This window comes from Castor canadensis, chromosome 7 (assembly GCF_047511655.1).
Source record: "Castor canadensis chromosome 7, mCasCan1.hap1v2, whole genome shotgun sequence".
NCBI lineage: Eukaryota > Metazoa > Chordata > Mammalia > Rodentia > Castoridae > Castor > Castor canadensis.
In genome coordinates, this window is record NC_133392.1 from 130,553,648 (window position 1) to 130,580,676 (window position 27,029).

At 44.8% G+C, this 27,029-nt stretch overlaps 2 protein-coding genes across 3 annotated transcripts; one reads left to right on the forward strand and one right to left on the reverse strand.

The window, feature by feature from the left end:
* Nucleotides 1-298: 298 nt before the first annotated feature.
* On the forward strand, nucleotides 299-5,653 carry Svbp (small vasohibin binding protein). Of its 2 annotated transcripts, none has more exons than XM_020171041.2 (3): nucleotides 299-476; nucleotides 942-1,194; nucleotides 5,234-5,653. In XM_020171041.2, exons 2-3 carry the CDS (start codon nucleotides 1,081-1,083, stop codon nucleotides 5,318-5,320), a joined length of 201 nt encoding a protein of 66 aa, XP_020026630.1. In that variant the 5' UTR covers nucleotides 299-476; nucleotides 942-1,080; the 3' UTR covers nucleotides 5,321-5,653. The 2 variants fall into 2 exon arrangements, with proteins under 2 accessions (XP_020026630.1, XP_020026628.1); XM_020171039.2 differs by having other exon boundaries at nucleotides 301-476; nucleotides 1,063-1,194.
* A 7,573-nt stretch (nucleotides 5,654-13,226) lies between these two features.
* Nucleotides 13,227-26,329, reverse strand: Tmem269 (transmembrane protein 269). Its single transcript, XM_074077958.1, has 6 exons — nucleotides 25,925-26,329; nucleotides 22,588-22,713; nucleotides 18,488-18,585; nucleotides 17,771-17,929; nucleotides 17,052-17,252; nucleotides 13,227-13,348 (listed from the first exon to the last, which is right to left on the reverse strand). The coding sequence occupies exons 1-6, from the start codon at nucleotides 26,002-26,004 to the stop codon at nucleotides 13,227-13,229; spliced, it is 786 nt and encodes a 261-aa protein (XP_073934059.1). The 5' UTR covers nucleotides 26,005-26,329.
* Between the last annotated feature and the right edge of the window lie 700 nt (nucleotides 26,330-27,029).

Consider the following 27,029-nt stretch of genomic DNA (forward strand, 5'->3'; position numbering starts at 1 on the left):
CAAAGCACTGTGACAAACAGGCTCTCACTCGATCCTCCTAACGAACTCGTGAATTAGGAAGGTGGCAATCACCAATCCTCACTTTTCTAATTAAGAACCTGAGACTCAGAATTCCAATGCTGAGCAATCCCAATCCCAGGATTCAGATCTCAACTCTTCAAAGCCTAGCAGTTGTCCCAGAAAATACGCTTGTTGAAAAGCTTTTGTTAGTCGTAAAACCTCCCTTGCCCCCGCCCCACCCCATAGGCTCCGCCCCCAAGGGGCCCCGCCCACACGCGCGGTCTGCGCACGCGCAGAAGCTCCTGCGCGCGGGGGTGGGCGGGGGCCTCCAGCCGCGGCCCCGCCTCCCCCGGCGCGGCCCGCCCAGTCCGAGGGCGGTGGGCCTGGCGCTCCGGGTCCCACGAAGGGGAAGGCGAGGGTGTCCCTCGTGAGGGGCCTGGTCTACCACGCGGCGGAGGCCCGAAGTTCAAGGCCAGGTAGGGAAGGGCGCCCACTCCCGAGCCGCCATCTTGCGGCGGGGAAGGCGGGCGCCGTAGCAGACCGGGACCGGGGCGGGGTCGGGGGGCGGGCCGGGGCGGGGTGCGCAGCCGGCTGGCGGGTCCCGGAGCGCCACGGCGGGGAGTCTTCCGTGCGGGCTGTGGGCCGTAGCGGGCGGACCCACCATGCTGGAAAGCCCTAGTCCCAAGACTGGGTGCAGACCTGCTGCCCCGGTGCTGGACTTGAACTTGGCCTCAGACTGTGCTCTTGGCTTCAGGGTCCTAACCGCTTTCTCGGGCCTTCCCATCTGATGCACACGGGGCAGCACTTGGAAGGAGGCCAGGGAAGTGACTATTATCCCGTTTAACATACTGAAAACTAAGACTCAGAGTGGGGGAGGAGACTTGCCTAGGGACGCTAGCGAGGTGTTGGCAGTGGGACTCACGTCTTACTCCTGTCACCAGGGAACTCTGCTTCACCTGTCAAAGGAAGGGGCTGAGCTAAGGCATTAGTTAGGAGAGCGACAGCAGTTCTTTATAAAGATCCTTTGTAAAGATCTGCCTCTCTCTGAATCCATCCGAGAAGTATTTCAGAAGCCAAGCTATGGATCCACCTGCACGTAAAGAAAAATCCAAAGTGAAAGAACCCGTCAGCAGAGTGGAGAAGGCTAAGCAGAAATCCGCCCAGCAGGAACTGAAGCAAAGACAAAGAGCAGAGGTGAGAGTAACGAGGGGGTTCTGTATTCCTGGGGACTGCTGGAGAAGGTGCTGGAATTGAGGGAAAGTAGAAAGGAACCCTGGGCAAGACAGGGGTTCTTCAGGTTTAGAGATCATAGAGGTCTAGAATGATGACAGGGCAGCTCAGAGTCACAGAGTCACGTGCCAAGTTAGTCAGAATCCCAACCAGTACCAGGTTTCTAGATGATTCCTGGCACAGTGCTTTTGTGATACAGAAGACCTGAAGGAAGGAAGAAAGAACTAGAAGCCACGTGTAAGGGGAGGGGTCAGAATAAGAAAGAGAACACCAGTGTCCCACCGTCCAGCACATATGTGCAGGATTTGGTGCAGAAAGTACTTTCTGATAACTAGGAAAAGGCCCAGGCTTTAAAGCCCACCAATGTGTTGCTTTGTTCTCCCAACACTTACAACCAAGGTAAGAATAAAAAGCTTTAAACTGTTTATGGTGCTAATGTTGAACCACATCCAGACATGCATATTTTATTCTAATATTTAATATCAGAAAAAACTTGCTGGTCTTTTTTCCCCTCTTTGTTTCAGTTGTTTTTGAGAAATTCAAAAGTACAGAAAAATTAGACTATTACAACAAACACCTGGTACTCAGCTCCCCAGATTGGTTTTGGTTAGTATTTTGTCATATTTTCTTGGAGTTAAAATAAGATAAATAAAAATCACATATAAATTTGAAGTCCCCTTTGTCTGTTTCTTGTCTTGCACCCTTTTTACCTTTCCTGTGGGCAAACACTATTATTTGCATTCTAATATATTAATAGATATCCTTGAATGGTGTACAATATTCTTTTGCGTTTTAAATTTTTATACTAATAAAATTCCATACACTTTTGGTTTTTGTTTGCATTACTTTTTAGAGCTAGTCATGTCAGCACATGATTCTAGTTTTTTCTTACCACTCTTCACGGTAGTCTATTTTATGAAACCACCTTATTTAGAATATTACCTGTTTCTCCAGTGATGGACATTTTAATTATTCATAGTCATTTTGCTTTTTCAAACATGGCTTTAGGGAAAAACTTTTAGGTAGTTCCTTGGGCTCCTGTGCTAGAATTTTGGTAGGGTATTTTATATGACTAGAAGAATTACCAGGTACTGTTCCAGTTTTACCAGACATTGCCAAATTGCTTTCAAAAGGATTCTACAGTCTTGCTGTCCTACTAGCAGTATAAGAGATTTTTATTCCTCCTTTTTAGTCTAACACTCAATATTGTCAAACTTGTAATTTTGTTTATCAGATCCCTTTGTTAAACAAATACTGAGTTGCTGTTCTGTGTTAGGCAAGGTTCTAGGAATTGGAGACACATGACTGGACAAGGCAGGGAAGAGTCCTTGCCTTCATGGAGCTTGCTTTCCTGTAAACATAAATAAGCTTAGTAGCTTGTGCATAAACTAAAATCTCCCTTTGCGTTAAGGCAGACTATCTGAAAGCTGGGCTCCTAGCTTTTAACAAGTGGTTCTGACCTTTCCTTTACCTGAATCAGGCCCCCAGATGACTTTATTGCTTTGTACTCTGGTGAACAGTTCAAGGGGTACAGTAATTAGCCTCCCTATAAAACTGTCTTCCGTGCATACTGTAAAGGTAGAGGTTGAAGACATTGTTCATAACCTTAGTGTTTGACACTCTTCTTGTGAGGTTTCACAGGTTAAAATTATTTGCCTCACTTCAACTCCTGGTTCTTCTCATGTGACCTTGGACAAGATACTTCTGTGAACCTTGGTTCCTTGGTGCCTCCTTGTTAAAATGATGACGACAGTATCTACCTCACATGACTGTTACAAGGAATAGAAATAGTTTATGTAAACTGGACATAGTGGTGCATGCTTGTGACTTCAGCTGCTCGTGAGACAGAGGTAGGAGGATCATGAGTTTGAGGCCAGCCAAGGCAAAGGTAGTGGTGAGACAAAATACAAACAAAAAGGCTGGGAGTGTGGTTCAAGTGGTAGAGCATTTGTGTAACAAGCACGAGAATTCAATCCCTGGTTCCACAGAAATTAAGTAAATAAATAAATGTAAAGCACTTGGCGCAGTGCTTGGCACAGAGGAGACATTCATTATCCAGCAGCAACTGTGATCAATGGCTGTGTGCTCCGTGCATTTGGCTTGCTCTGCTCACGTGCCTGACTGTGTTCATGTTCACAGCTGAGAGGTGATGCTGGGCTTGCACTCTGGCGGTAACCAGATTTCTTAACCATGTGCCAGCCCAAACCAAGCCTGCACACACACATGTGAACACATGTAACACCAAACCAAGACAGGTATTATTGTTTTTCCCATTTTACTCTTTGCATGTCCTTTCGGGGATAAAGTAAGGGTATAGAAAATCCATGAGGTAGGAGGTATTATCCTCGCTTTAAAATAAAATCCAGCCATTAGTGAAGGGCAGGCCTGTTAGGTCTTCTGCTCTTTTGCTTTACCCTACAGCTGCCTTGCTATTTTCTTTATCTATGGCCTGGAATGTAATCTCCTATGGTAGGAATGTGACAAGACCCCTTGGCAGGGAGGAAGAGATACAGTCACAGCAAGTGACCCTTCTTGACCAAAAGTCTTTCCTTCCTTGGCTTGGACGCCCTTGTCCATTTTGAGTCTCTCCCTGCTTATTTTCCCCTTTCTCCTACCATCTTTCCTCCTAGGTCAGGAGGTCTCCAAGATGCAATTTAATACCCCTTTCATGCTCATTAGTTATTATGTGAATGAAGCAGAAGTTTTTAAAAGTATATATATTTAAGCTAGAAGTGGCTCAAGTGGGAGAGTGCCTGTCTAGCAGGCTTGAAGCCCTGAGTTCAATTCCCAGTACTGTCAAAAAAATATGTACATTATAAAGTATGTGGTTCAAGGCCAACCTGAGCAAAAAGTTACCCAGATTCCATCTTAGCAAACAAGCTGGGTGTGGTGGCTCACATTTATAATCCCAGCTATGTGGGAGGCATAGGTAGGAGGCTTATGGTCCAAGACCGACCCTAGGCAAAAAAAAAAAAAAAACAACAAAAAGCCATGAGACGCTATCTGAAAAACAACTTAAGCAGAAAAGGGTTGGGGGTGGTGGCTGCCTAAGGAAGCAGATGGCTCTAAGTTCAAACCCCACAACCACAAAAAAAAAGGAGGAAGAGTAGAATAAAAGAGCTTTGTATCTACTACCCCACTTAAGAAATACAGCATGAAGCTAGCAAAGTGGAGTATATAGAGTGGAGGTTGGGGCCTTAAATGCTGTGCCAAGGAATCTGGCCCTTATCTGTAGACTCTGGAAAGCCAACAGAGATAAGTGCAGGAGCGCAACCTGACTCAGTATCAGTGTTTGGGGAAGATAACTGGAGGCCGCTTTGTGAGTGTGGTGGGGCAGGTTATCAGCTTCTTAGAGGCATTTGTTACAATAGCCCGGGGAGGAGGCCGTGGGACTCTGGTCCAGGGCAGGCCATGGTAGTGGGAAGAAAACCACTAGACACATTCCATGATGAAAGGTGACTAACCTATTCAGTAAAGAACATAAATCAGTCATGAAACTTCACCGTTTGTAGAAGAAATAAAGGGGTGTGTGTGTGTGTGTGTTATAACTTGATCCTCTTGCTTTCTTCTACTCCCAGCCTCCACTCCTTATACTCTGCGTTACCATACCTGATGCTTCCAGAAGTGACCCTATATACCTTTCCATATTTGTTTATACATAATATTGTTGGGGGGAGGAGGTGGCCCAAACAATGTATACACATGTGAGTAAATGTAAAAACAATAAAAGGATGAATAAAAAAATAGTTTACCCACAATATTGCCCCCCCTCACCTTTCAAGTCCCTTCCCTATTCAAACCCTACCATCCCTAAAGACTAAGCCACCTGCCCTCCTGCTTCTTTCTTCATTCCCCAGATGGAATTAATATCTGCAGTCCTGGTCCCAAACCCTTTCCCCGCATACCATGACCTGCCAGTTCCGGTGTTTTCGGATGACTTGGCCTTGTGTGAAGCCCGCTGAGCAGCTGCTTCCATTGCTAACATGTCTGTTTCTTGTTTCAGATCTATGCTCTCAACAGAGTCATGACAGAGCTGGAACAGCAGCAGTTTGATGAGTTCTGTAAACAGATGCAGCCTCCTGGGGAGTGAGCCAGTCCTGTGTTCTCTGATGGGACCCTGGAGCCTTTGTTGTGAGCTTGCACCCAGTGTGGAGCTGAGATGGCCTGTCTGGAGCCTTACAGAACTAAACGTGTGGATAGCTGAACTTATTTCCTATATGTAACTTTTACTTCACTGCTTCTTCCACTCTGAATTGGCCACATATTTGCTGAAGAGACATGTTGTCTTCTAAGATAATAGATTCTTTTTAAAAAAAAAAAAGAAAAAACTTTTTCTATTGTTTGAGGGGAAAAAAAAAATCAGTGTTTCTTGGGAAACTGTGTATCTTCTCCCAAAATACAAATAAAATGTTTATGAAATGTTCATTTGCTCACACTTTAGGGTGGGAAGGCCTAGCCATAGAAAGTGGAGTAAAAAACGTATTTGGTAAGAAAGGTTGGGTGAGCAGCAGGCACCCTCCCTCCTTTAGGTGTTGGGTAAAGAGGGAAAAAGGACCAGGACCATTTCAGAGTTCATTCCTCACAGCCTATGCTGTGCAGACCCTGTTGTCATAAGCTTTCAGTCACAGGTACAAGCATGAGACTCTACTCCAGATTGAGCCATACAAGTGGCTCCAACAGGGTTGGAGTCTGTAAGCTAGCATTCCCCTCATCTGTGACTAATGAGCACCAGCAGCAGCCTTGCTCAAGCAGGATAGGGCAGTGCAAGCACCTGTATTTCATTTGGGGGCCCCTTGATTAGACCTAGAGATGGGTTTGTGATGGGAGTATTCAGTCTGGTACCTCAGAAACCAGATATTCCCGTTCCAACTGCCATTTTTAGGGAAGAAAGTATACACTTGTCTCTGCCTCAGACATTTGTTTTAGGAATGGAGTTCATACCAACATGTTAGCAGCAGAATTATTTTCACACTGAGCAAAAGTAGAGATTGTTCATTCAGGATATTTTATTTGGGAGGGGGGATGGATTTCAGAGGAAAGATCACTCAGGACAAAAGACCCAAACACTCACCCATCTCACTCCAAACTGGAGATGCCTGCTGGGAACATCTCAAGCTATCTGCCTCTTCTGTCTCCCAGCTGCCTCTGAAGTCACTGGGAATACTGCTCCCACTGCTGTGTCTTATTTTAGGAGTAAACTGGGACATTAATGGAATGTTGGAAACTTGCTACCACTGTGAAGATGTGTTTTTATGAGCCTGAAGTACAATTAAGGAGAATCTCTAGATAGATTATCCCATAAATAGTAATTAGGTTCTGTAGTGTCCTGCTAAATTTGGGATTGTTTTGGTTGGCTTTTTGGAGGATTGGGGATTGGAAGGAGCTATCCCTATAAACATAAGGAAATGCTGTTAATGTACCAGAAAGAGCACAGTTTGGGTGCGTTCCATATGTAATGAATGGGCGACCTGGGCTAAGTAAAGCTGGACATATAGCTCAGTAGCAGAGCATGTGCTTAGCATTTGAAGTAACCTGGTAATCTCTGTGAGCCTCACTGTTCCATCTACATAATGAAATAGTTTTCTTCCTCTCAGAACCATCATTCAGAAATAAAATTTGTGATAGTGTCATGTTCCTTCCCAACCACCTTTCAGATCATGTCATGGGAAACGCTTCAATTTTCAAATAACCAAGTATTGCAAGAACACTGTTAGGAAAGATTCTGACCCTTTGTTGGGAACTGCTTTATTAACATGTCTCCTTCTTGGGTCTAGTCTTGTCCTGTTGAAGCACTCTAGTTAGGACAGTTTTTCAAAGTGCATGTGGTTTTAGTGAGACTGTTTTTTCCCTTCCCTTCCCTTCCTTTCCTTTCCTTCTCTCTCTCTCTTTCTCTCTTCTCCTCCGCCTCCTCCCCCTCCCCTTCCTCCCCCTCCTCCTCCTCCTCCTCCTCCTCCTCCTTCTCCTTCTTCTTCTTCTTCTTTCTCTCTCTCTCTCTCTCTCTCTCTCTCTCTCTCTCTCTTTTTCAAGATGGGATCTTACGAACTATTTGCCCAACTTTTCTTAATGAAATAATAGATTTGGAAGTGCCACGTAGGAGCTGGAGACGTAGCTCAGTAGCAGAGTGTGTGCTTAGCATTTGAAGTTTATATACACATCATTGTGTATACTGCATTTGATATAAAAGTTATTTCTTACTGTGGATATGTTTTTTTTTAATTGACATACAAGAAGATGCCTGAACCAAGACAGGAACAGGGTTGTCCTTTTATTCACATTTTAAAGAAAGATTCATCTTCTACATCTGAGAAACACCAGGGTAAGGGCTCCAGCAGCCTTTGTATCCAAAACTGGAATAGCATTGAATGCCAAGGCTCTTGTGGGCATAATCAGTTAAAACTAGGAGCACACTTCTCCTCAGCTGCCTGGAATTCCCTAATCCCAACATGTTCCATTCCCAGTTTCTCAAAGGTAAAAGATATTTTTGGAACCTTATGTTAAAAAAAAATCAACACTGGTGTAGTGACTCAAGTGACAGAGCACCTGCCTAGCAAGCATGAGGTCCTGAGTTCAAACTCCAGTATCACACACACACACACACACACAGACCACATTAAAAAAAAATCAACCATGAGATACTGACTTTGGAAGTCAAGCTGCCCAGGTTTGACTTTTAGGTCCACCACTGGCTAATTGTATGGTAACTTCTAGTCTTACTAAGTAATTTTCAAACTTTTTGCTCTCTGGACTGTTTCACACTCCAAAAATTGAGGGCCCTAGAGAGCTTTTTGTGTGTCTGTGTGTGTGTGTGTGTGTGGTACTGAGGTTTGAACTCAGGGCTTACATCTTGAGCCACTCCACTAGCCCTTATTTTTTAATGGGTCTTTTCGAGATAGGGTCTCTCAAACTATTTGCCCAGGCTGGCTTTGAACCTCGATCCTCCTGATCTCTGCTTTCTGAGCAGCTAGGATTACAGGCGTGAGCCACTGGGGCCCGGCCCTGGAGAGCTTTTGTTTATCTGGGTTATATGTATCATATTGCAATATTAGAAATTGAAAGTTTAAAATTATTAATTCATTTGAAAACAATACAAATCTATTATAGGTTAAAATAACATTTTTGTAGGAAATTTTTCAAAACAGAGTGGCATTTCACATTTTTTTCAAATCTCTTGAATATTCAGCTTAATAGAAAACAATATCTGCTTTTATATTCTATATTCTCATATTATTTTAATTGAAATATGTGAAGAAAACCTGTCTCAAGTTGTTATGTAGTTAGAAAAGAGAGGTATTCTAATAGCTCATTTGGATCATCGCAGTATTCTTTGATACAACACCCAGCTTCAGCAAGGGTTAGTTTCTTAAAGGTTACTTGCAACATGGAATCTGATACCATATCAATGAACTTGTTGTACTTTGATACATTAAAATTCTTTGGTCTTTGAATTTTGCCCTCCCAATGGACATTTCACTCATGCATGATATTGTAACATCAAGCGTTGGTTGTTTAGAAAATATTGGATCACTGAGTTATGCAGATCTCCCAAATATTGACACATTGCATTATACATCAAAAATACATATTTAAGATGAGTGTGGTGGAGCATACCTATAATCCCAACACTTGGGAAGCTGAGGCAAGAAGGTTGTGAGTTTGAGGCCAGCCTGGGCTACATAGCAGCAAGACAAAAAACAAAAAAGGAAGAAAAAATAAAAAGAAAAATACATATTCATTAATATCCCACTGATATCAGAAAATCCTTGAGGAGTATTAGAAGGGAGTCAAACTCCCAGTGGTAGAGTTTTCAATTTTTCAATTTTTACATGGAAGCTCAAATGTTATCTCGGGCATCAAAAACTTTTTTCTTTTGTTGTGCGGCACTGGGGCTCATGCTTGCTAGACAGGAACTCTTAGGACTCAAGCCACTCTGCCAGACCTGTTTTGTGATTTTTTTTTTTTTCAAAAGGGTCTTTAGAACCATTTGCCTGGGGCTGGCTTCGAGCTGTGATTCTCCTGATCTCTGCCTCCTGAATAGCTAAGATTACAGGCATGAGCCACCAGCACCTGGCTCAAAACTTCTTTTTTGAGGCACCTGGCTCAGAACTTCTTTCTTGATGCAATAGTCTCACTCAGTTCCTCCTTCGAGAAAACCCAGTCTGAGCAACCCTAGTTTATCTGCTAATCATCCTGCAGTGTTTCATGGGAAAACAAGGCAGCTCTGCTCAAACTCAAACCTGGACTCGTCCTGAAGACACTATGGTAACTTCAGTGTGCAGCACAAGAACGTCCATCAGGTACACTTTCCATATCCTTCCACAGAAATTATTAAGAAGATGCATATTCAAGCATCAAGACTTAATAAAATTAATCATTTTTACTGTTTACCAAGGACATTCTTTTTCTTTTCTTTTTTTTACCGAGGACATTCTTAAGTGAAGCTGTTTTGGTTTGTTTTGTTTTACTGGAAACATGAGGTGATAAAAATGTACCCTGACTACCAGGACCATCCAGCACCACAGCAAGGTGACAGCAACTTCACCCACTAGGGCTTTGCTTCATTAGTGAAAATGTCAACACAGTGCCATTTTAGTCCCTCTTAAGGATTATTGAGAAAATAGTTTTGATTCTGAAAGGTCTCAGGAACCCCAGGGGTCAGAAGAAACACAGAACTTCTGGCCTTCAGCCTGGGTCCTTGTTGGATTATTCAGGGAATTAAGTGACGAGAAAAAGACAAGGAACAGTTCCTGTCAAGTAGCAAGTTACACAGTGACAACACAGTACATTTTAGTACAGCTTCACTCTGCGTAGAAACTATGAGCCTTTAGTTTAAATTGGAAGGTGTATATGGGAAGAGAAGGTAGAGGGGAGAAAAAGAGCAATCTACCATTTATTTAATACCTTTTACCATGCTAGGTATTTTCTGTGTCATTGTATTTAGTCCATGAAACAACCCGGAGAAGAAGCAAACCTTCCATTTTACAGATAAGGAAATGGGTTTAGAGAGATTAAACAGTTCACTCAGATCCCAAAGCTAAAATAAAAGAAGCCCCATTCTCAGCCACTGGATTCTGCTCACCAGACAGTAGCACTTGAGGTTGAGAAGAGAGGACCAGGAAGGAAAACTCTCTAGCTGAGTTAAGACTAGCAGAACTGCCCAGCATCCTCTAACTTCATTTATTCATCTGAGAAGTGCATTCTTTCTGAGGTTTGAACCCAGGGCCTCATGCTTGCTAAAGCAGGTACCCTACCACTTGAGTCACTCCACCAATCCTGAGAAGTGCAATGTTAAAGTCCTGTCATCCATGCTTGTTCCTAAGTGGAGGCCCAAGAACTGTTCTATCCTAGAAAATCAATGTCCTGGAATAAAGTCACAGAACAAGGAGCTGCCATCTGAGCCTTCAGCCAGCTGAAAAGTGCAGCCAGACTCCACAGAAGTGCAAGGAAGTGGCTCTCAGGTGACCTCTAACTAATCTAGTGTCACCAACGCATGAAAATTCCAATCGAAGTAATGAAGCAAGATCATTCCTGTTACAGAGGATCCATGATTTACAGAGCCAAAGAAATATATTACTTTTGAAAGCAGTCCTCTGGGGGGCCTATATATTGATTTTTAACTCTGCTGCTGCTAACATGGACATGGAAATTCTCTTCCAGAATCACATCTTTTTCCCTTGAAAATAGAAACAGCCAGAAGTCAAATAGTGAGATTCAAGACTAGGACATCAGTGAGCTATGCTCCGTGCACACACAGCCACCCGCCATTCTATCCCCTTTTGATGGTGTCCTAATAAATCTGCCTTCTCCTAAAAAAAAATAATAATAATAGGATATCATTGGCTCATCCCAAATGTTAGGGTTCTTAGGGCTGGGGACATGACTCATGTGGTAGAGCGCCTGCCTAACAAGTATGAGGCCCTGAGTTCAAACCTCAGTACCACTAAAACCAAACAAATAAAAAATACAAACCAAATATTAGGTTTTTGAACTAAATTTAATTGGATAAGCATACCACGCTTATCCCCCTATCCAGTACTGTGCTTTAGCTGCAGGCCCAGAAAGTTTAAATTCTAAATTGGACTTCCTACTGGGTTGGTACTAGTGGGAAGGAGGAGGATATAAGGAAAGGGTGTAGGAGGGTGAATATTGTGGAAATGTTATGTACTTGTGTATGAAAATGGAAAAAATAAGGCTTGTTGAAACTATTCCAGGGATGGGAGGAAAAGGGATAAAGGAGAATGATGGAGGGCGTAAATTCAACTATGATATATCGTGAACTTCTGTAAATGTTACAGTGCACCCCGAGTAAAACAATAAAAAAGAAATTACATAAAAAAATAAATAAAATAAAATTGGAGTTCCTAAAACATTTCAATTAAGCGTAGCATCACACTGACATGAACATACAGCACTGAGGAACATCACGTGGACGTGTCTGAGCCCACCTGTATGTGAAAAGCAACCTTGAATATAATTTGCTAGAACCCATAACTCATCTCCTAAGTAAACATTATGTGTGCCCGGCACTGTGGCAGGTACAGAAATTCATAAATGTAAACTGGATCATGGCACATTCAGCTAATAGTGATCCCATAAAGGATGTAATAGAGACATGGGCAGAGAGCAACAGAGAAGAGGATGCTATCTGCTCCTCCCAGCCAAATGATAGTGATGTGAGCCTCTCTGGATTTTAAAACCGAAATTTAAATTTGATACAGAGTTACTACATCCATTGCTGGGAAAACCTCAGGCAGTCTGACTTGCGGAAGGACGTGCTCTGGCGCCACCCCATCTGGAGGCCATGCTGGGGCTCATTGTTTTCAGTGGACCTAAGGGCTCTGCGAGGTACAATTTTAGCAGGCAGTACTGTTTATTTCTGTCTGATTTGAATTTTAGGAGAGAAGTTTAGTATTCAAGCTCTCAGGAAAGAAACACACACAGAGGTCCCCAAGGCAGATGATGCCTTCGTGATGCTAGAGATCAAATCTCTAAACAAAGCAAAAGCAGATGCTTTGCACTGCTAAAATATAGAATTTTGGGGTTTTTGGGTTTTTTTTTTGGTGGCACTGGGGTTTGAACTCAGGACCTCACCCTTGCTAGGCAGGTGCTCTACCACTTGAGCCATGACCCCCAACCCCAAAATACAGAGTTTTTAAGTTACAATGCTCTACAGACATTCCAAGTGGTCAATGTGATTGATCTGTGGTAAGCACCGCTCTCAGAGCCAGAGTCTGCCCGTGTAAGGAATGTGTTAGTGAGGGCTGGGCATGGTGGCCCCCACTGTAATCCCAGCTACTGGGGGTTAGAGATAGGAGGAACACAGTTTGAGGCTAGTCCAGGCAAAAAGTTAGTGAGACCTCATCTCAACAAATAAGCCAGACATGGTGGTTACTTCTGTAATCTCAATCAGAGGTAGAGTTAGGAGGATCTCTGTGTGAGGATGGACCCAGACATAAAAAAAAAAAAAAAAACCCACAAGAGTATCTGAAAAATAACTAAAGCAAAAAGGAATGGGGGCATGACTTCCGTGGTAGAGCACTTTCTTAACAGGCTCAAGGCCTTGAGTTAAAAACCCATTATTGGAAAAAAAACAAAAGAAAGAAATGTGTTCGTGAGCTCCCCTACCACCATCACTAGGGTAATATTATAATTACGCAGCAGGACTGAGGCAGAAACTCCCTTTCCAAGGGAGGAACCTTAGTGTATAGAGTCCAGCTAGTGACAAAGCTGGAACTCAAACCTAGCCCAAACTTAGCTTGAAAAAAAAAAAAAAAACCTGTTCTATATAACATATACAAATATTGCCTGAAAGGGAGTCAGAACCCTGAATAAAGATAACGAAGCAAAGGCCACTCTGTCTACAACAGAGACAGAACATATCTAGCATAGACAACACAGGCAAAGGGAAAGCTTTAGTGAGATAAGACAAGGTCCAGCCCAGTGTGCTGGCATAGACCCGGTGGAGGTCAGAGGTAGTTGGAGCTGTGGTTTCCACGCTGCTAGAGCCTATGACAGGCCACTTTGCCCCACAGGGTATCCGGGAAGAAGATGTAGGAGAGCGACCACATCAGGCAATAAAAAGCAGTGACAGAGAATGGAAAGAAAAACAGCATGATGACACCTGGAAGAAGCAGAGACACATACTCAGTTTCCATGAAGCTGCCTCACACAGCTCCCACCCCGCCCTCTCACCTTCACATATCACTCTAGTGCCCACGAAACAGCACCAGAAGAGAGGGGGGTCCTGTTTCTAAGTTCAGTACCTTGCGTAGAAAAATGTAAAGAACTACACCAATAAATCCTAATGCAACCTCAGCTTCCATTCTGTCAACTTCAGATCAGAAGCCAGTCCTGGACGAGAATAAATTTGAGAACTACATCTTCAGCCACTCTGCCAGCCCTCCCCCCTTTTTCTGTGATGAGTTTTTTTGAAATGGGGTCTCATGGACTATTTGTCCGGGCTGGCTTTGAACTGTGATCCTCCTGATCTCTGCCTCCTGAGTCCCTAGGATTACAGGAGTGAGCCACTGGTGCCTGGTTGTCCAGATCGTTTGTTAGGGGAAAAGAAAAAAAAGAAATTTTCTAATTGTTTGGAGTTTAACATGGAATAATGGCTAATACAACCCTGTATGCATGCAGAAAGGAGCCTGACACTGCAATCCTTAGAAAGATGGTCACAGGTTGGCGGTTCCCACACCAATAGAAGACCTCCCCTAAGTGATCAGAGTAGTTCGTGGTGCCCAGACTGTACAAGCCTGTGGCTTATGCTGAACACCTGCTTTGTTTCTGAGGGTCTGACATTTGGACATATGTCATGCAGAGGATACCCACGTGACTGGCCACCAATAAAAACCTTGGGCACCGGGTATCTGGTGAGCTTCCCTGGCAGGTAACACTTCTAGGAGTTCTCACAATTCAGTGCTAGAAGACCGTGTACAGCTGCTGACTCCACTGGGAGAATGGAAGCTGGCACCTGCCTTCCTCTGACCTTCACCCCATGTGCCTTTTTTCCTTGCTTGATTTTGCTTTGTGTCCTTTGGCTCTCATCGTGTCCTTTGGCCATGAGTAGGGAAATGTGCTGAGTTCTATGAGTCCTCCTAGCAAAGCACAGGCCATGGAGTCTTGGGGGCTCCCAACACAATGAGTCTCAGATTCAGCAGTAAAAGCCTCCCCCGTTAGTGGCAATATCTATTGTGCGCTAGACATTCTGCTAGATAGTGGTGGTACATTATTTCATTTACACGTTATAATAATCCTGTCAAGAATTGAGTTTCTCAAATGAAGAAACAGGGGAAGTCACTTGCACAAGCTCCTGATTCAAACCCATGTCTGCCTGACTCTGAAAAACTATACACTTCCACTGCCTCAGAGAGTTCAGAAAAGGTAGGAGAATGTAAGCGTAGCATGTCCATGGGGACAGCTAGCATGTGTTCTATAAGAAAAGTCAGGACACATGACCTGACAGAGACCACTTCTAGGGGCAAGAAGCAGTGAAGGAGGTACAGTGGAATTTGGGATAGGGCATTTGGAGAAGAGTCACTGATCTGTTGCGGCAAGGAGACGATATGTAAAACCAGAGCTGTCCTGGAAAATATGTGACATAAAAAGCTGGGTGTAGCCAGGCACCAGTAACTCACACCTGTAATCTTAGCTACTTGGGAGGTTGAGATCAGAAGGATCACAGTTGGAGGCCAGACCAAGCAAAGAGTTTGCAAGATTCCCATCTCGACTAATAGGTGGACACAGTGGTGCGTGCCTGTCAAGCTATGCAGGAGGCTGAGATAAGAAGGAACACAGTTCCAGGCCAGCTTGAGAAGAAGTTTGTGAGACTCCATCTCAATAGGAAGAAAGCAGGGCATGGTGGTATGTGCCTGTCATCCCAGCTACACGAGGCTCAGAAGAAGAATTGCAGTCCAGGCTGCACCAGGCAAAAACTAAAGGCCCTACCTGAAAAATAACCAAAGCAAAAAGACCTGGGGTGTGGCTCAAGTGGTGGAGTGCCTGCCCAGCAGGTACAAAACCCTGAGTTCAAAGCCCAGTACCACAAAAAAGGAAGGAAGGAAGGAAGGAAGGAAAGAAAGAAAAGAAAAGAAAGACATAAGCATAAGGTGTCCAAAGCTGGCATAGCCAGTTTTTCAGAAGCTCTTTATGGGAGGCGGGACCTCAGTCTAAAAAGGTGACTGGCTGCTCACCAGGCAGGAGGAATATAACTGCAGCCACATTGAAATCTACCCAAGTAGAGCTCTCATACTAACTGTGTCAAAATCTGTAAGGTGCAGTTTCCTCCTTTCCTCACACAGCGAAGGCACTCCTAAAGGTTAAGGCCAACTGTATGGTTGAGAACCGGGATCAGTAGTAGCTATAGGAGCAAAGAACACTGGGAAATACTATTGCTATGGACCAGAAGAAGGAGAGGGAGAAGAGAAAATGGGGGCTAGGAATTCATTACCTCATTTAATTTCAATAACCCTACAAAAAATGTAGGGATTTGTGGCTTCATTTTATGACTGAAGAAAATTGAGCTCAAAATGGTGAGGTGTGAGCTCAAGTTTATACAAAACTACTATACGCTAAAGTCAGATCTGTGTTCTTACCACCATTCTGCCTCTGCATCTAGGTAGGAAAGTGACACCTAGAAGCCAGCTAGGGTTGTTGGTGCTGATGACATGAAAGGTATGAACTGAAGGGACCCTACAAGGTATAAACTGTGGACTCTACAAACTAGAGTGGCTGACAACAAGGAAATAATGGAAGAAATGTAATCTCCTCATAGCGCTTGTCTTGTTGATATGAGAAGAAAAGTTAATGTTCCCTCAAGGAAGCCCTAGGTCTGGGAAGACTCTAGGGAGACATCTGCCAGGACTCCAGCATGACTGAAATCTCAGAGCCTGGAACCAAGCACTCAGGTGCTTGAACTTGAACTTCCCTTCCACAATATCAGTTCCAATCACTTCATCCCCACCATACTGCCACTCCTCCTCTGAACTTGCAGTCTCAGTGTGACTGCCTCTTCTCTACCTTACAGAGAGTGATCTTGGCAAGTGCCGATCTGATTAGATTTCCTGCCCACATCCAGCCACAGGCTTCCCATGTGCCTCTAGGATCAACTCTCAAATCCTGTCCAGTCTGCCTACTTCACTAGCCTCAATTTGTGTCACTGGCTCTCTCAGCAAGTTCCAACCACACTGACCCACTCACTAATGCTTCCCACACCTTCTTGCCTCCCTGCCATCACAAAATACTGTTTTCTCTGCCTGAGCCACCCCCCTCCTACTCACCCAACTACTTATCTTGCAGGTCTCACTTAAAATGTCACCTCATAAAAGACCCTTTCCCTCCCTTCAGGCCATCCCAATCTAAATGAGGTCACCCTCTGACACCCTCTCAATGCACCCTGCACTTTCCCAGTACCTCAAAACTATAGGTTTCCAGTTATTTCTGACTTTCTCCCTATCTGACTGCAAATTTGGAGGCAGGGACTATGTCTAGCTTACCAATTTGCTTCCCAGTACCTTGCATATGGTAGGTGCTCCCTAAATCTCTGTTGAACTTGTTAACATTCAACACATTTTTTTAAGTATCTACTATGCGATTGGCACAATTCTAGGCCTGGAGGTGATAGCATGACAAAAACAGGTTTAGTATTTATAGACAATAAAAAACCGAGTAAACACGTACTGTGTCAGATAAGGATAAATCCTATGATAAGAAATGCAAGCTGGAAAGGTATGTAGGGAATGCTGGGTGAGTTGCAGGCTAACCAAGAATGGCAATAATAAAGAACCAACCATCAGTGACATTTCCAGAGCCATATTTTCACTTACCTCCTATATAAACAATTTTTTTCCAGGTCTCAGACTCTAGGACTTTGTCGTGTGGGTAGTAGCTCTGGTCGATCATGAACAGAATCATGAGTGAGGCCATGCAGCAGAGAATGAATGTGTTGCCCTTGGTCAGAAGGGAGGTGGAAGCCAACACACAGGAGGCGTAGGGGCAGGGTAGACCCTTGTATGAAAAGGAAACTCCTGAGAGAGAAGGAGTCATGAGGATCAGCTGATTCTCTGCTCACAGACACCCAAACACCATCAGCCCCTCCCTCCCTTCTTCCCCTCTCCAAGCTACAGAATTCTCTTAGCCCAGGGGCAGCCCAAGCTCTAGATCATTTAGTTGTCTACAAGCATGCTGTGTGAGTTTTACATTGGGTTTCCAAGAGAAAACGAGCCACTGTGAGGACCCAGGTGTGCCCCAACCCCTGGGAAATCTCTGGTTTCTATCTGGGGAACAGGATTGAGACCTCCATTTCTAGAGTCCATGAAGCAATGAACTCCACCCAATGATCACACAGACAATGAAGCACAGCTGCTCCAAGAAATGAGCCTGTAGACCAGGGTTCTGCCACACGGTCCACAACCTCCAGTAAGCATGGGACTTGTAAAAAGAATGAGGGAAAGACTCCCCTAAGAAGTCTGTTACCCAACACCTAGGCTTCTGGCTTCCAGCAGTCTTCCCTCTCCGTGGTTCCCTCCTGAAGTCCTCAGGCTACCTGGGTTCCACTCACCAGATGAATAAAAACACAGGCGGAAGGAAGTGGTGAGCACATAGAGGATGGCCAGGAACCCATTCAGAGGCCCATCTACACCAAGGAGCAGGGCCGAGGCCAGGCCGAAGGTGGTGAAGCCAGCAAAGTCATTCAGCTCAGTTCCTGCTCCAGAGGCCCAAGGTCAGAACTCAGACTCATGTCTTGCACCATAGCCTCCCTCTAATGACAAGTAGGGTCCTGAGGTCCCACAGGGCAGCAGGTGCTTCCCCAGGTTAGTTTATACATCAAAGCCTAGGGTGTCCTCCCAGCTGTGGCCTCTCCAGGTTAATAGTGTCCCCATCAATTAATATGCAAGGCTTGTGCTGCAATCACATGCAAATCGACAAGTGTGGGACCCTTTTTTCAAGAAAAGTCTTACATGGAAACATCACAGGATTTGAAACCAGCTGCCTTGCTGGTTTCCCTTCCCCTATGTTTCCAATATGTCTCAGTCCAGACACAAAGGCAGGGCAGGTAAGGATGCAGAACACCAGGACAGTTCTGGCCAAGGATGGGTTAGTGAGTCAGCAGAGGGGCTGGTGCTAGGTTGTGGGCTCCCTAACTCCTGCTCCAGGGCTGTACCTACTATTCACAGATATATGAGAACCAGAAGGGCCTGTTGGGTGTGCCTGGAGGTGGGTGTTCCTGGGGCACGATTAGGGGCCTGAGGCCTGGACTCACCTGGTTTGCAGCAGATGTGGAGGTGTCTGGTCATGGTCCCTACTGCCATGTCCAACAGGAAGCTGATCAGAAGCATCCAGGAAGCACAGTGGGATTTCCTAAAGGGCAGGGCAGCTCTTCATAGTCCCCACTAGGCAACACTCCCCATACACAGCCCTGCACATTTCCTACACCTGCACACATATGCACAGCCAAACCTGTCTCCCACCCTTACACCCTTTCCGATATATACCACCTTACACTTCACCCCCTCCACACCCTCATATGTGCCCCATCTCTCCCAAACTCTCAACACATAGTCTAAAAGGGGTTCCCTAAATCCCCAGAGTAGTCACTAAGGTCCCTTCCAACCTCAAATTCCAGGCATATTTGATGGCACAGGGGTCATTTGTAGGTCCTAGTCCAGCTCTACCACCATCTCACTCTGAATTTTCAGATAAATCACTAACCCCTCTCTAGGCCTCTGTTCCACCTCATATAAAAAGAGGAGTTTATGATAATTGATTTTTTTCTTTCTTTTCCCTTTTATTTTTCTTTCTTTCTATTTTTTTTTTTTTTTGGCAAGTTCTCACTATGTAACCTCATAGGCTGGCCTCCATTTCATAATCCTCCTTCCTCAGTCTCCTGAGTTCTTGGATTACAGGTGTGTACCACCACACCCAGTTAAATGATTTATTTTTTATTAACATATACTAATTGTGAAAAATAATGGGTTCCATTATGACAATGACATTTTCATACATGTATATAATGTATTTTGATCATATTTACCCCCCTTTTCCTTTTGTTTGTTTGGTTTCTTTTTAGCTGTACTAGGGTTTGAACTAAGGTCTTCACATTTGCTTGGCAGGTGCTCTGTCACTTGGACTGCACCCTCAACATTTATGCTTTAGTTGTTTTTACAATAGGGTCTCAAGTTTATGCCCAGGCTGGCCTGGACTGACTGTGATCCTCCTATTTACGATTCCTACATACTGGGATGACAGATATGTGCTACCGTGCTACCATGCCCAGCTTTTTATTAGTTGAGATGGGAATCTCTTGAAGTTTTTGCCCTGGCTGTCTTCAAACTGCAATCCTCCTGATCTCCAGGTAGTTAGGATTACAGGCATGAACCACTGCATGGCTCCTAAATAATTTCTTTTAACAGATAAAAATCAATTCAGGTGATCTGTTTCTCCTTGTATGAGTTTAGATAGCTTATGTCTTTTTTTGTTTGTTTGTTTGGAAAATTTGTTTTTGGAGATAGGGTCTCACTACATACCTCAAACTGGCCTCAAACTTGTGATCCTTCAGCCTCAGTGTCATGAGTGCTGTGATTACAGCTGTGTGTCACTACACCAGGTTAAAGTAACTTTTCTTCTTCTTTGCAGTACTGGCAATTGAATTCAGGGCCTCAACCATACTTGGTAAGCATTCTATCACTGAGCTATACCCCTAGCCTGGTAGCTTATGTCTTTTAAGGGATTAATCCATTTCATCTAGGCTATCAAATTTGTAGGCATAGAATTATTCATAGTATTGCTTTATTATCCTTTTTTTTTCAGGTGGGGGGAAGAGGAGGACTGAGGTTTTGAATTCAGGGCTTTGTGCTTGCTAGGTAAGTGCTCTACTACTTGAGCAATGCCCCAAGTCCTTTTAGCTTTAGTTATTTTACAGATAAGGTCTCATGCCTTTACCTGGGCTGGCCTCCTTGGACCTTGATCCTCCTACCTCACCTCCTGAGTAGCTGAAATTACAGGTGTGCATGAGGGTTGAACTCAGGGCCTTGCACTTGCTAGGCAGGTACTCCACCACTTGGGCCACACTGCCAGACCCCAGCCTGTTCTTCAATATAGGGTCTCACTAACTTCTTGCCAGATGGCTTGTGTGGAACCACCATCCTTCTATCTCTGCCTCTCAACTAGCTAGGATGACAGGCATGAGCTACCATGCCTGCCCTCATTATCTTTTCAATGTTCATAGGTCAGTAATGAAGCATTTCTGATATTTCTGATATTGGTAATTAGTGCCTTCATTTTTCTTAGTTAGCCTAGTCGGAGGTATATCAATCTTAATGACCTTTTCAAAGAATCAGCTTTTGATTTCATTGATTCTCTCTACTAATTTTCTGTTTTTGATTTTTTAAATTGCTCTAATTTATTTTCTCCTTTTCTTTTTTCTAGTTTCCTAAGGTGAATGCTTAATTATTGGTTTTTTTATCTTTGTTCTTTTCTAATACAGTCTTGTGCCATATAACAGTGTTTTAGTCTACTCTAGACCACACATAAGACATATATGATGGTTGTCTCATAAGATTATATCATCTAGTCATGTCATTAACCTACGATCCCACAACAATGAAATCACCTAACATTGCATTTCCATGTGTGGCTATTTATGTGTTCAATGCTATAAATTTCCCTGTGAGCACTGCTTTTCTCATTCCTCACAAATTTTGGTACATTCTATTTTCATTCTCTTTTAATTCAAAATATTTTAAATTTCTCTTGAGTCTTCTTTAATCCACATTTAGAAGTGTGCTGTTGTTTAACCTCCAAATATTTCAGGATTTTCTAGCTATCTTTCTATTATTGATTTCTAGTTTAATTCTTATTTCAGAATGACCTGATCACTCTTTTAAATTTGCTAAGGTGTGTTTTATGGCCCAGAATGTGGTCTGTCTCCATGAATGCTCCAACTGAGCTTGAGAAGGATGTGTATTCTACTGCTATTGGATGCAATCGTCTACCTATGTCAGTTACATCAGCAGACTGATGGTGCCAAAGAGTTTAACTGTATTCTTGCTGGTTTTCTGCCTGAAACAACAGAAATCTCCAACTATCATAGTGTATTTATCTATTTTTTTTCCTTGTAGTTCTCTAAGTTTTTAATGCTCTGAATGACTTCCAGGAACTCTCTCTTCGGTTTTGAGTCATGCTCATCACACACTCCCAGGTCCCCTACCACAATCCCATGCAAACCAGTTCTTGAAGACCTGTTCCCAAATCTGCACCCTGACTACAGATTCTGGCCTAGCAGAATCAAGCAGAGAGCCTGATCTCAGACTTCAGGTGTCCCCAAACACCTCAGCATTTCCCTTGCTTAAATCCAGACCTAAGTATCAAAAGGAGACTGAGGCTAAAAAAAAATACTGAACCTATCATTTTATACCATTGTGGTATAAAAACTATATTCCCAGATTTGGCTGAACTTAGAAGACACAGATTTTCTGTTGTAGATGTGTTTCCCCCCACACACTTTATTAGACTCTAAAACTCCAAAATTAGACACTCATAAAAGTTTCAAGCTAGGCCGAGCACCATGTCTGTAATCCTAGCTACTTAGGAGGCTGAGATCAGAAGGATCAGAAGGCCAGCCAGGGCAAATAGTCTGAGAGACCTCATCTCCAAAATAACTAGAGAAAAATGGACTGGAAGCATAGCTCAAGTGGTAGAGCACTTGCTTTGCAAGTGCAAACCCCTGAGTTCCAACCCCAGTACCACCAGGAAAAAAAAAGTTTCAAGTTAGAAGGAAGCTTAAACATTACAATCTTACTATAAGGACAGATTCAGAAAGAAGTCACTTGCTGATGGTTATAGAGAATCAAGTACTTTAGGCGGGTGTGCTTTGCACTGTAAAGGATTTCTCTTTAAAGAAATTTCCCAAAGGCACTGAACTATGATTCAGCTAATGCTTATAACTTTTTTGGGGCACATATCCATGTTTCAGATTTTCCAGAACAGTGCTAATTTCAAATATTCTGCCAGGTCATATGTTGTGTTTTAAGAATCAGAAAATATGAACAGTAGACAGAATCTCTTGGTTTTTCTCATAAAAAACATTCTAGACTGCCATAGCTGAAAGAACTATAGAGATCATAATGAAAGGTCCTCATTTTACAGAAGGAGAAACTTAGAGGCCCAGGAATGTGACTAGCCAAGGTCACATATCAGGTTGGTGTCAGGATCTTGGCCCCTGGCTTGTAAGCCACTGCACTTTCCCCCCTCCCTGAAGTTGATTCCTGTGCCATGGTGCCCAGCTCTCTAGACTCCCCCTCCCCATTCCTCAGGCCATGGGCTCTGGCTTTAGTCTAACAGTATGCTGGGCCCCAGACCTACCTGCTGAAGCTACAAAAGATGGAGAAGATCCCTAGGACCATGTTGGCCACGGATAAGGCATTGGTAACATCCTTCCAGGACAGTTCATTCATCTGGCAGTGGCGGTGATCATGGCTCAAGGAAAAACTGGTGCACTTTGCTGGAGCCCAGGAAAGAGGGGCAAGGAGTTCCCAAGGTCAAAGAGACTTCCAAAGACCTTGCAGTTCCTGTGCCCATAGACCTCATTCCAGGACTGTATCCTCCCTACACTCTGTTTCAGTGGCAGCACTAAGAAGAACCGGGAGAAGATGGAGGAGATGCAGGAAGTGAAGACAAAAGTGTGCTGAATGGAGATGGAGGGTCTCAGGAAGTTCAGTAGCAGAGCCAGTGAACTCACACAACCATCATTTCCTCTCTCTCTCTGTCTCTCTCTCTCTCTCTCTGACTTGCCCCTCTCCCATAGCACAGACATCATCCTACTCCACATGCTGACCCTCCTGGCACCCCCAAAGCTTCCATCTGAGAGCTGGACCGTTGTCATAAACTAAGAACTGACTTGAGAGGGAAGTGGAGCAGGAGCCCCCTTTGTCCTACAGGCAAACTCATTCCTCAGGCGCCTTGGGCTGAGGTGTCCCAAGGCCCTGGTTCTGCATGCCCACCTCTAATGGGGCGGGGGGAAGGGGAAGGCACAAATGAATATGCACTGAGAGCTCTCAGTGGTTCACCCAGTGCTTTTCACTATGTTCTCACTTCTGGTCCGGAGTACCTTGGGAACTGGTGCTGTTCTTCCTTCTTCCTCCCATTTTATGAATGAGGAAACTGAGGTTCAGAAAAATGGAGATATTTGCTCAAAGTCATACCCTAAGTGAGTAGGACCAAATCCTGCCTACTTGGTCCTAAATCTGATCTGCTTCTGCTTGGGGCAGAGACACCAGTGAGAGGAGGTTTGGGGGCTAGGACAGTGAGGGAGATTTGGCCCTGCTGGGCAGCAGTAGCCTCCCCATGGAGGGCAGCTGTGTCCAGGTCTCTGGCTGCCTGGTCTCTCATAGCATCAGGGAAACCAACCCACCCTGCCCATCTTCACATCTTGGCTCTGTTTTTACTCTAAGATCAAACTGCTTGTGAAACAGAGACCCAGTCCTCTCTGAGAGAGATAAGCCTCACTGATTGGGGGTAAACACACTCATCCTGAACTTGAGTAAAATATACAAGTTCCAAGGTGTTCTCCTGTCTGTTTTCTCATTTAATCCTCACCCATTTTGAGGGTCAGCCCTGTCTCCAGGCAGCCCCTCTGGACAGCCCCAGGCCCTTCTGGTCTGAGCAAAAATTGAGATAAAACACATTCTTTCCCATAAACCCTGCCACAAAGGTGTCAGAGGCTGGGAAATGCTGGACTTGGGTTTGGGATGGAGTTTCTCCGGGCAACACCATAGGGCTCACTGCTCCCACAGGCAACCTTACTCACCAAAGGAATCAATAGCTGTGTGGCCAACACCATCTGGATTAAGACCTTCCTCCCCTCCCCGCAGGGATCCTCAAATACTAAGACAGGAAGCAACACAAGCCTTGGAAAGCTGGGAGGGAGTGGGGTAAAGGACTGACTGCATAATTCCTCTCCATGAACCTACTACAACCATGTCTCCTGGGTTTCAGGGCTGACTCCAGCAAAACCTCTGTTTGTGAGTCAGGTACCTCATCATTGCCAGCCCTGCCCACTGTCTCCCGGCAGAACAGCATTCCAGCTTCTCTGCCCCTCAGGACCAGTCAGCAGATGCCCAATCTTCCAGTAACCGGGCATTGCCTTGTCTGTACTACTTCACAGCTGTTTATTTTTGGAGGTTCTGAGGTTTGAACTCAGAGCCTTACATTTGATAGGCAAGCACTCTACCACGTGAACCACACCCTCAGCCTTTTTGTTTTAATTTATTTTTTAGGTAAAGTCTCAAGCCCAGGGCTGGCCTTGGACCACAGTCCTCCTCCTCCCCTCCACCTCCACCTCCTGAGTAGCAGGGATTACAGGCCCCACCTGTTTTATTTGAGTTTTTTTCTCGTTTATTCATATGTGCATACATTGTTTGGGCCATTTCTCCCCTCTCCCCCCTCCTGCGCCCCTTCCTCTTCCCCCCGTTTTATTTTAATTATGATCAGTCATCTACTGTATTGTATACTCAGTTCTCAGAGCATGTTCACACTGAGGATTTCCATTGGGCCTGTGAGCTCTGAGCTATTATCCCCACTTTCCAAGAAGGCAAAGAAGACTCAGGGAGGAGAAGACAGCTCAAGGCCGCAGTGGAAATGGCAGGACAAGACTCACAACTTCACCTTAAGTGTTCTTCCCTCTGTGCTCTGCCCAACAACAGGAGGGAGCATTGCATTGGCTATATGCTCAGCCTGAGCTAGAGGCTGGGAGAACCCCAGGTCCCTGCCTTCAAGGAATTTATAACCTACCCAGGGAAATGAGACTCATGTATGCACGTAGAGACTCTCTTCATGGTGGCACCTCATCTTACAAATGGGTAAAATGAGGTTTCAGGATGGTTAAATCACTTGTCCCAGTAAACAGTGGAGCCAGGACTTGAATTGGGCCTCCTCTTTCCCAATTAAATGCTATTTGTAGTATAATCCACAGGCCCCAGGAATGAGACGATGTAGACCTGAGAGTAAGGGCTGTACAAATCCACAGAAATAAGGAGCGATCCACTCACTGTGTGAGCAGGATTTGATGCCTGGTGCTTGGAACACAGAGATTAAGATCTGGTCTCATCTATCATAGCCAGGCAGGGGTACCCAATCCTGCACAGAAAAGGAAACATGACCACACTATTTGGGAGTACAGAAGAGGGACCCAGACTCAGGAGCTGAGGTGTGTGTGTGCAGCCCTGGCCTAAAATAGGCCTGCCTGCCTTTTTTTTTTTGTGTGTGTTACTGGGGTTTGAACTCAGGGCTTTGTGCTTGCAAAGCAGGCACTCTACCACTTACATCCAGTCCATTTTGCTCTGGTTATTTTGGAGATGGGATCTCATAAACTATTTGCCTGGGATGGCCTCAACTGGCAATCCTCCCAATCTCCCAAGTAGCTAGAATTATAGATGTGAGCCACTGACACCCAGCACACTCCAGCTTCTTGAATGCCTGAGGAATGGAGTCCAACTCCTTCACATGGCATACCCATCCTGCTCAGCTTGCCAGCAACCCCTCTCCAGCCTCTCTTAACCCCTTCTGGGACCTCCCTTAGGTCTTGGCTGGGCACTGGTCCTGTTTGAGAAGCCTCTTTGACATCCCCTGGAGCCTGTAGGTGCTCCTCCTCTGTAAGGTCACAGCTCCTAATGCTCACCGGGTGACACTTGGCACTCTGTACTGGCAACGCCTACCTTGTCTTCCTTTTTTGCTATAGGGGACACAATTTGAGTGCAGACCGGGGTCCCCTGTGCCCAGCATGAGGTCTGAAAATAGAAGGTGTTTAATGTTGGTTAATATAGTCCGCTACTGTGGTCTTCCCAGGTCCCCTGCACTAAATCTTACATACCAGGAGTCTGACCCCGGTCATTGTGGGCTTTGAGAAGCCTTCTCAGATGAACTCTTAGCAACCCACACCCTCTGGCACATTCAGAAACTGCTCAATCCTTATGATCTTCCATTCATTCCTTTAATTTCCTATCTTGGGTTGGGGTGTGTGGAGTTCAAGTAGAGTGCCTGTCTAGCAAGCTTGAGGCCCTGAGTTCAAACCCCAGTACAATATGTGCGTGTGTGTGTGCGCGCGTGTGTGTGTTCTTTCTCTTTTTCCTGATGCCTGCTTTGTACCAAGACCTTGTGTATTGACAAGACCCAGGAGACACCCTAAGAAGCTAGAGCCTGGTCAGGCATTGTGGTGCATGCCTGTAGTCTCAGCACTCAGGAGACTGAGCAGGAGGATCATGAATTTGAGACCAGCCTGGGCTACAAAGCAAGACCGTCTCAAAAAAAAAAAAAAAAAAAAGCTAAATTATGAAGGGACAAGTATTATGTCACACAAGGACATGTGCCAGCTGCCCTGGGTACTCCCAGGAAGGAGAGACCACGTCTGGGTGGGGACAGAGGAAGGTGTCACCAATGTGGTAACATTTACCAGGGTCTCTAAGAATGAGGGGTGGCATTCTTGGCAAAGGGAACTGCAGGTGCAAAATCAGAGAGAGGAGGCTGGCTTCCAGAGGGAGGGAGTGACTGCAGATGTAACCTTAAATTTCAGGCAGTGCCGTGTTTGGGAAGGGTACCGTGTCTTGGTCAACAATGGGTGGGGGGGAGTGAAGGGTAGTTTGAGGGGACAAACTGGGAAAAGGAAACCGGCCAGGAACGTGAGAGGAAAAGGCATGGCCCTGAGGAAGCAGTGGGAGTTGAGCCTGACTCGGGTTTTCAGAAAAAGTAATGGGTGGGAGAAGCAGGGCTGGGTGGAGCAAGGAAGCAGGTAGGTTTACCAGCAGAGGCTT

What these genes read in the sequence shown, in the direction of transcription:
- Svbp (XM_020171041.2), top strand. Translation starts at nt 1,081, where the DNA reads ATGGATCCACCTGCACGTAAAGAAAAATCCAAAGTGAAAGAACCCGTC. An exon ending in AGCAAAGACAAAGAGCAGAG is followed by an intron (nt 1,195 to 5,233) that starts GTGAGAGTAACG and finishes TTCTTGTTTCAG; the next exon opens with ATCTATGCTCTCAACAGAGT.
- Tmem269 (XM_074077958.1), bottom strand. Translation starts at nt 26,004, where the DNA reads ATGCTGGGCACAGGGGACCCCGGTCTGCACTCAAATTGTGTCCCCTAT. An exon ending in AGACAAGGTAGGCGTTGCCA is followed by an intron (nt 22,714 to 25,924) that starts GTACAGAGTGCC and finishes AAAGTGCACCAG; the next exon opens with TTTTTCCTTGAGCCATGATC. An exon ending in CCACATCTGCTGCAAACCAG is followed by an intron (nt 17,930 to 18,487) that starts GTGAGTCCAGGC and finishes CCTCTGGAGCAG; the next exon opens with GAACTGAGCTGAATGACTTT.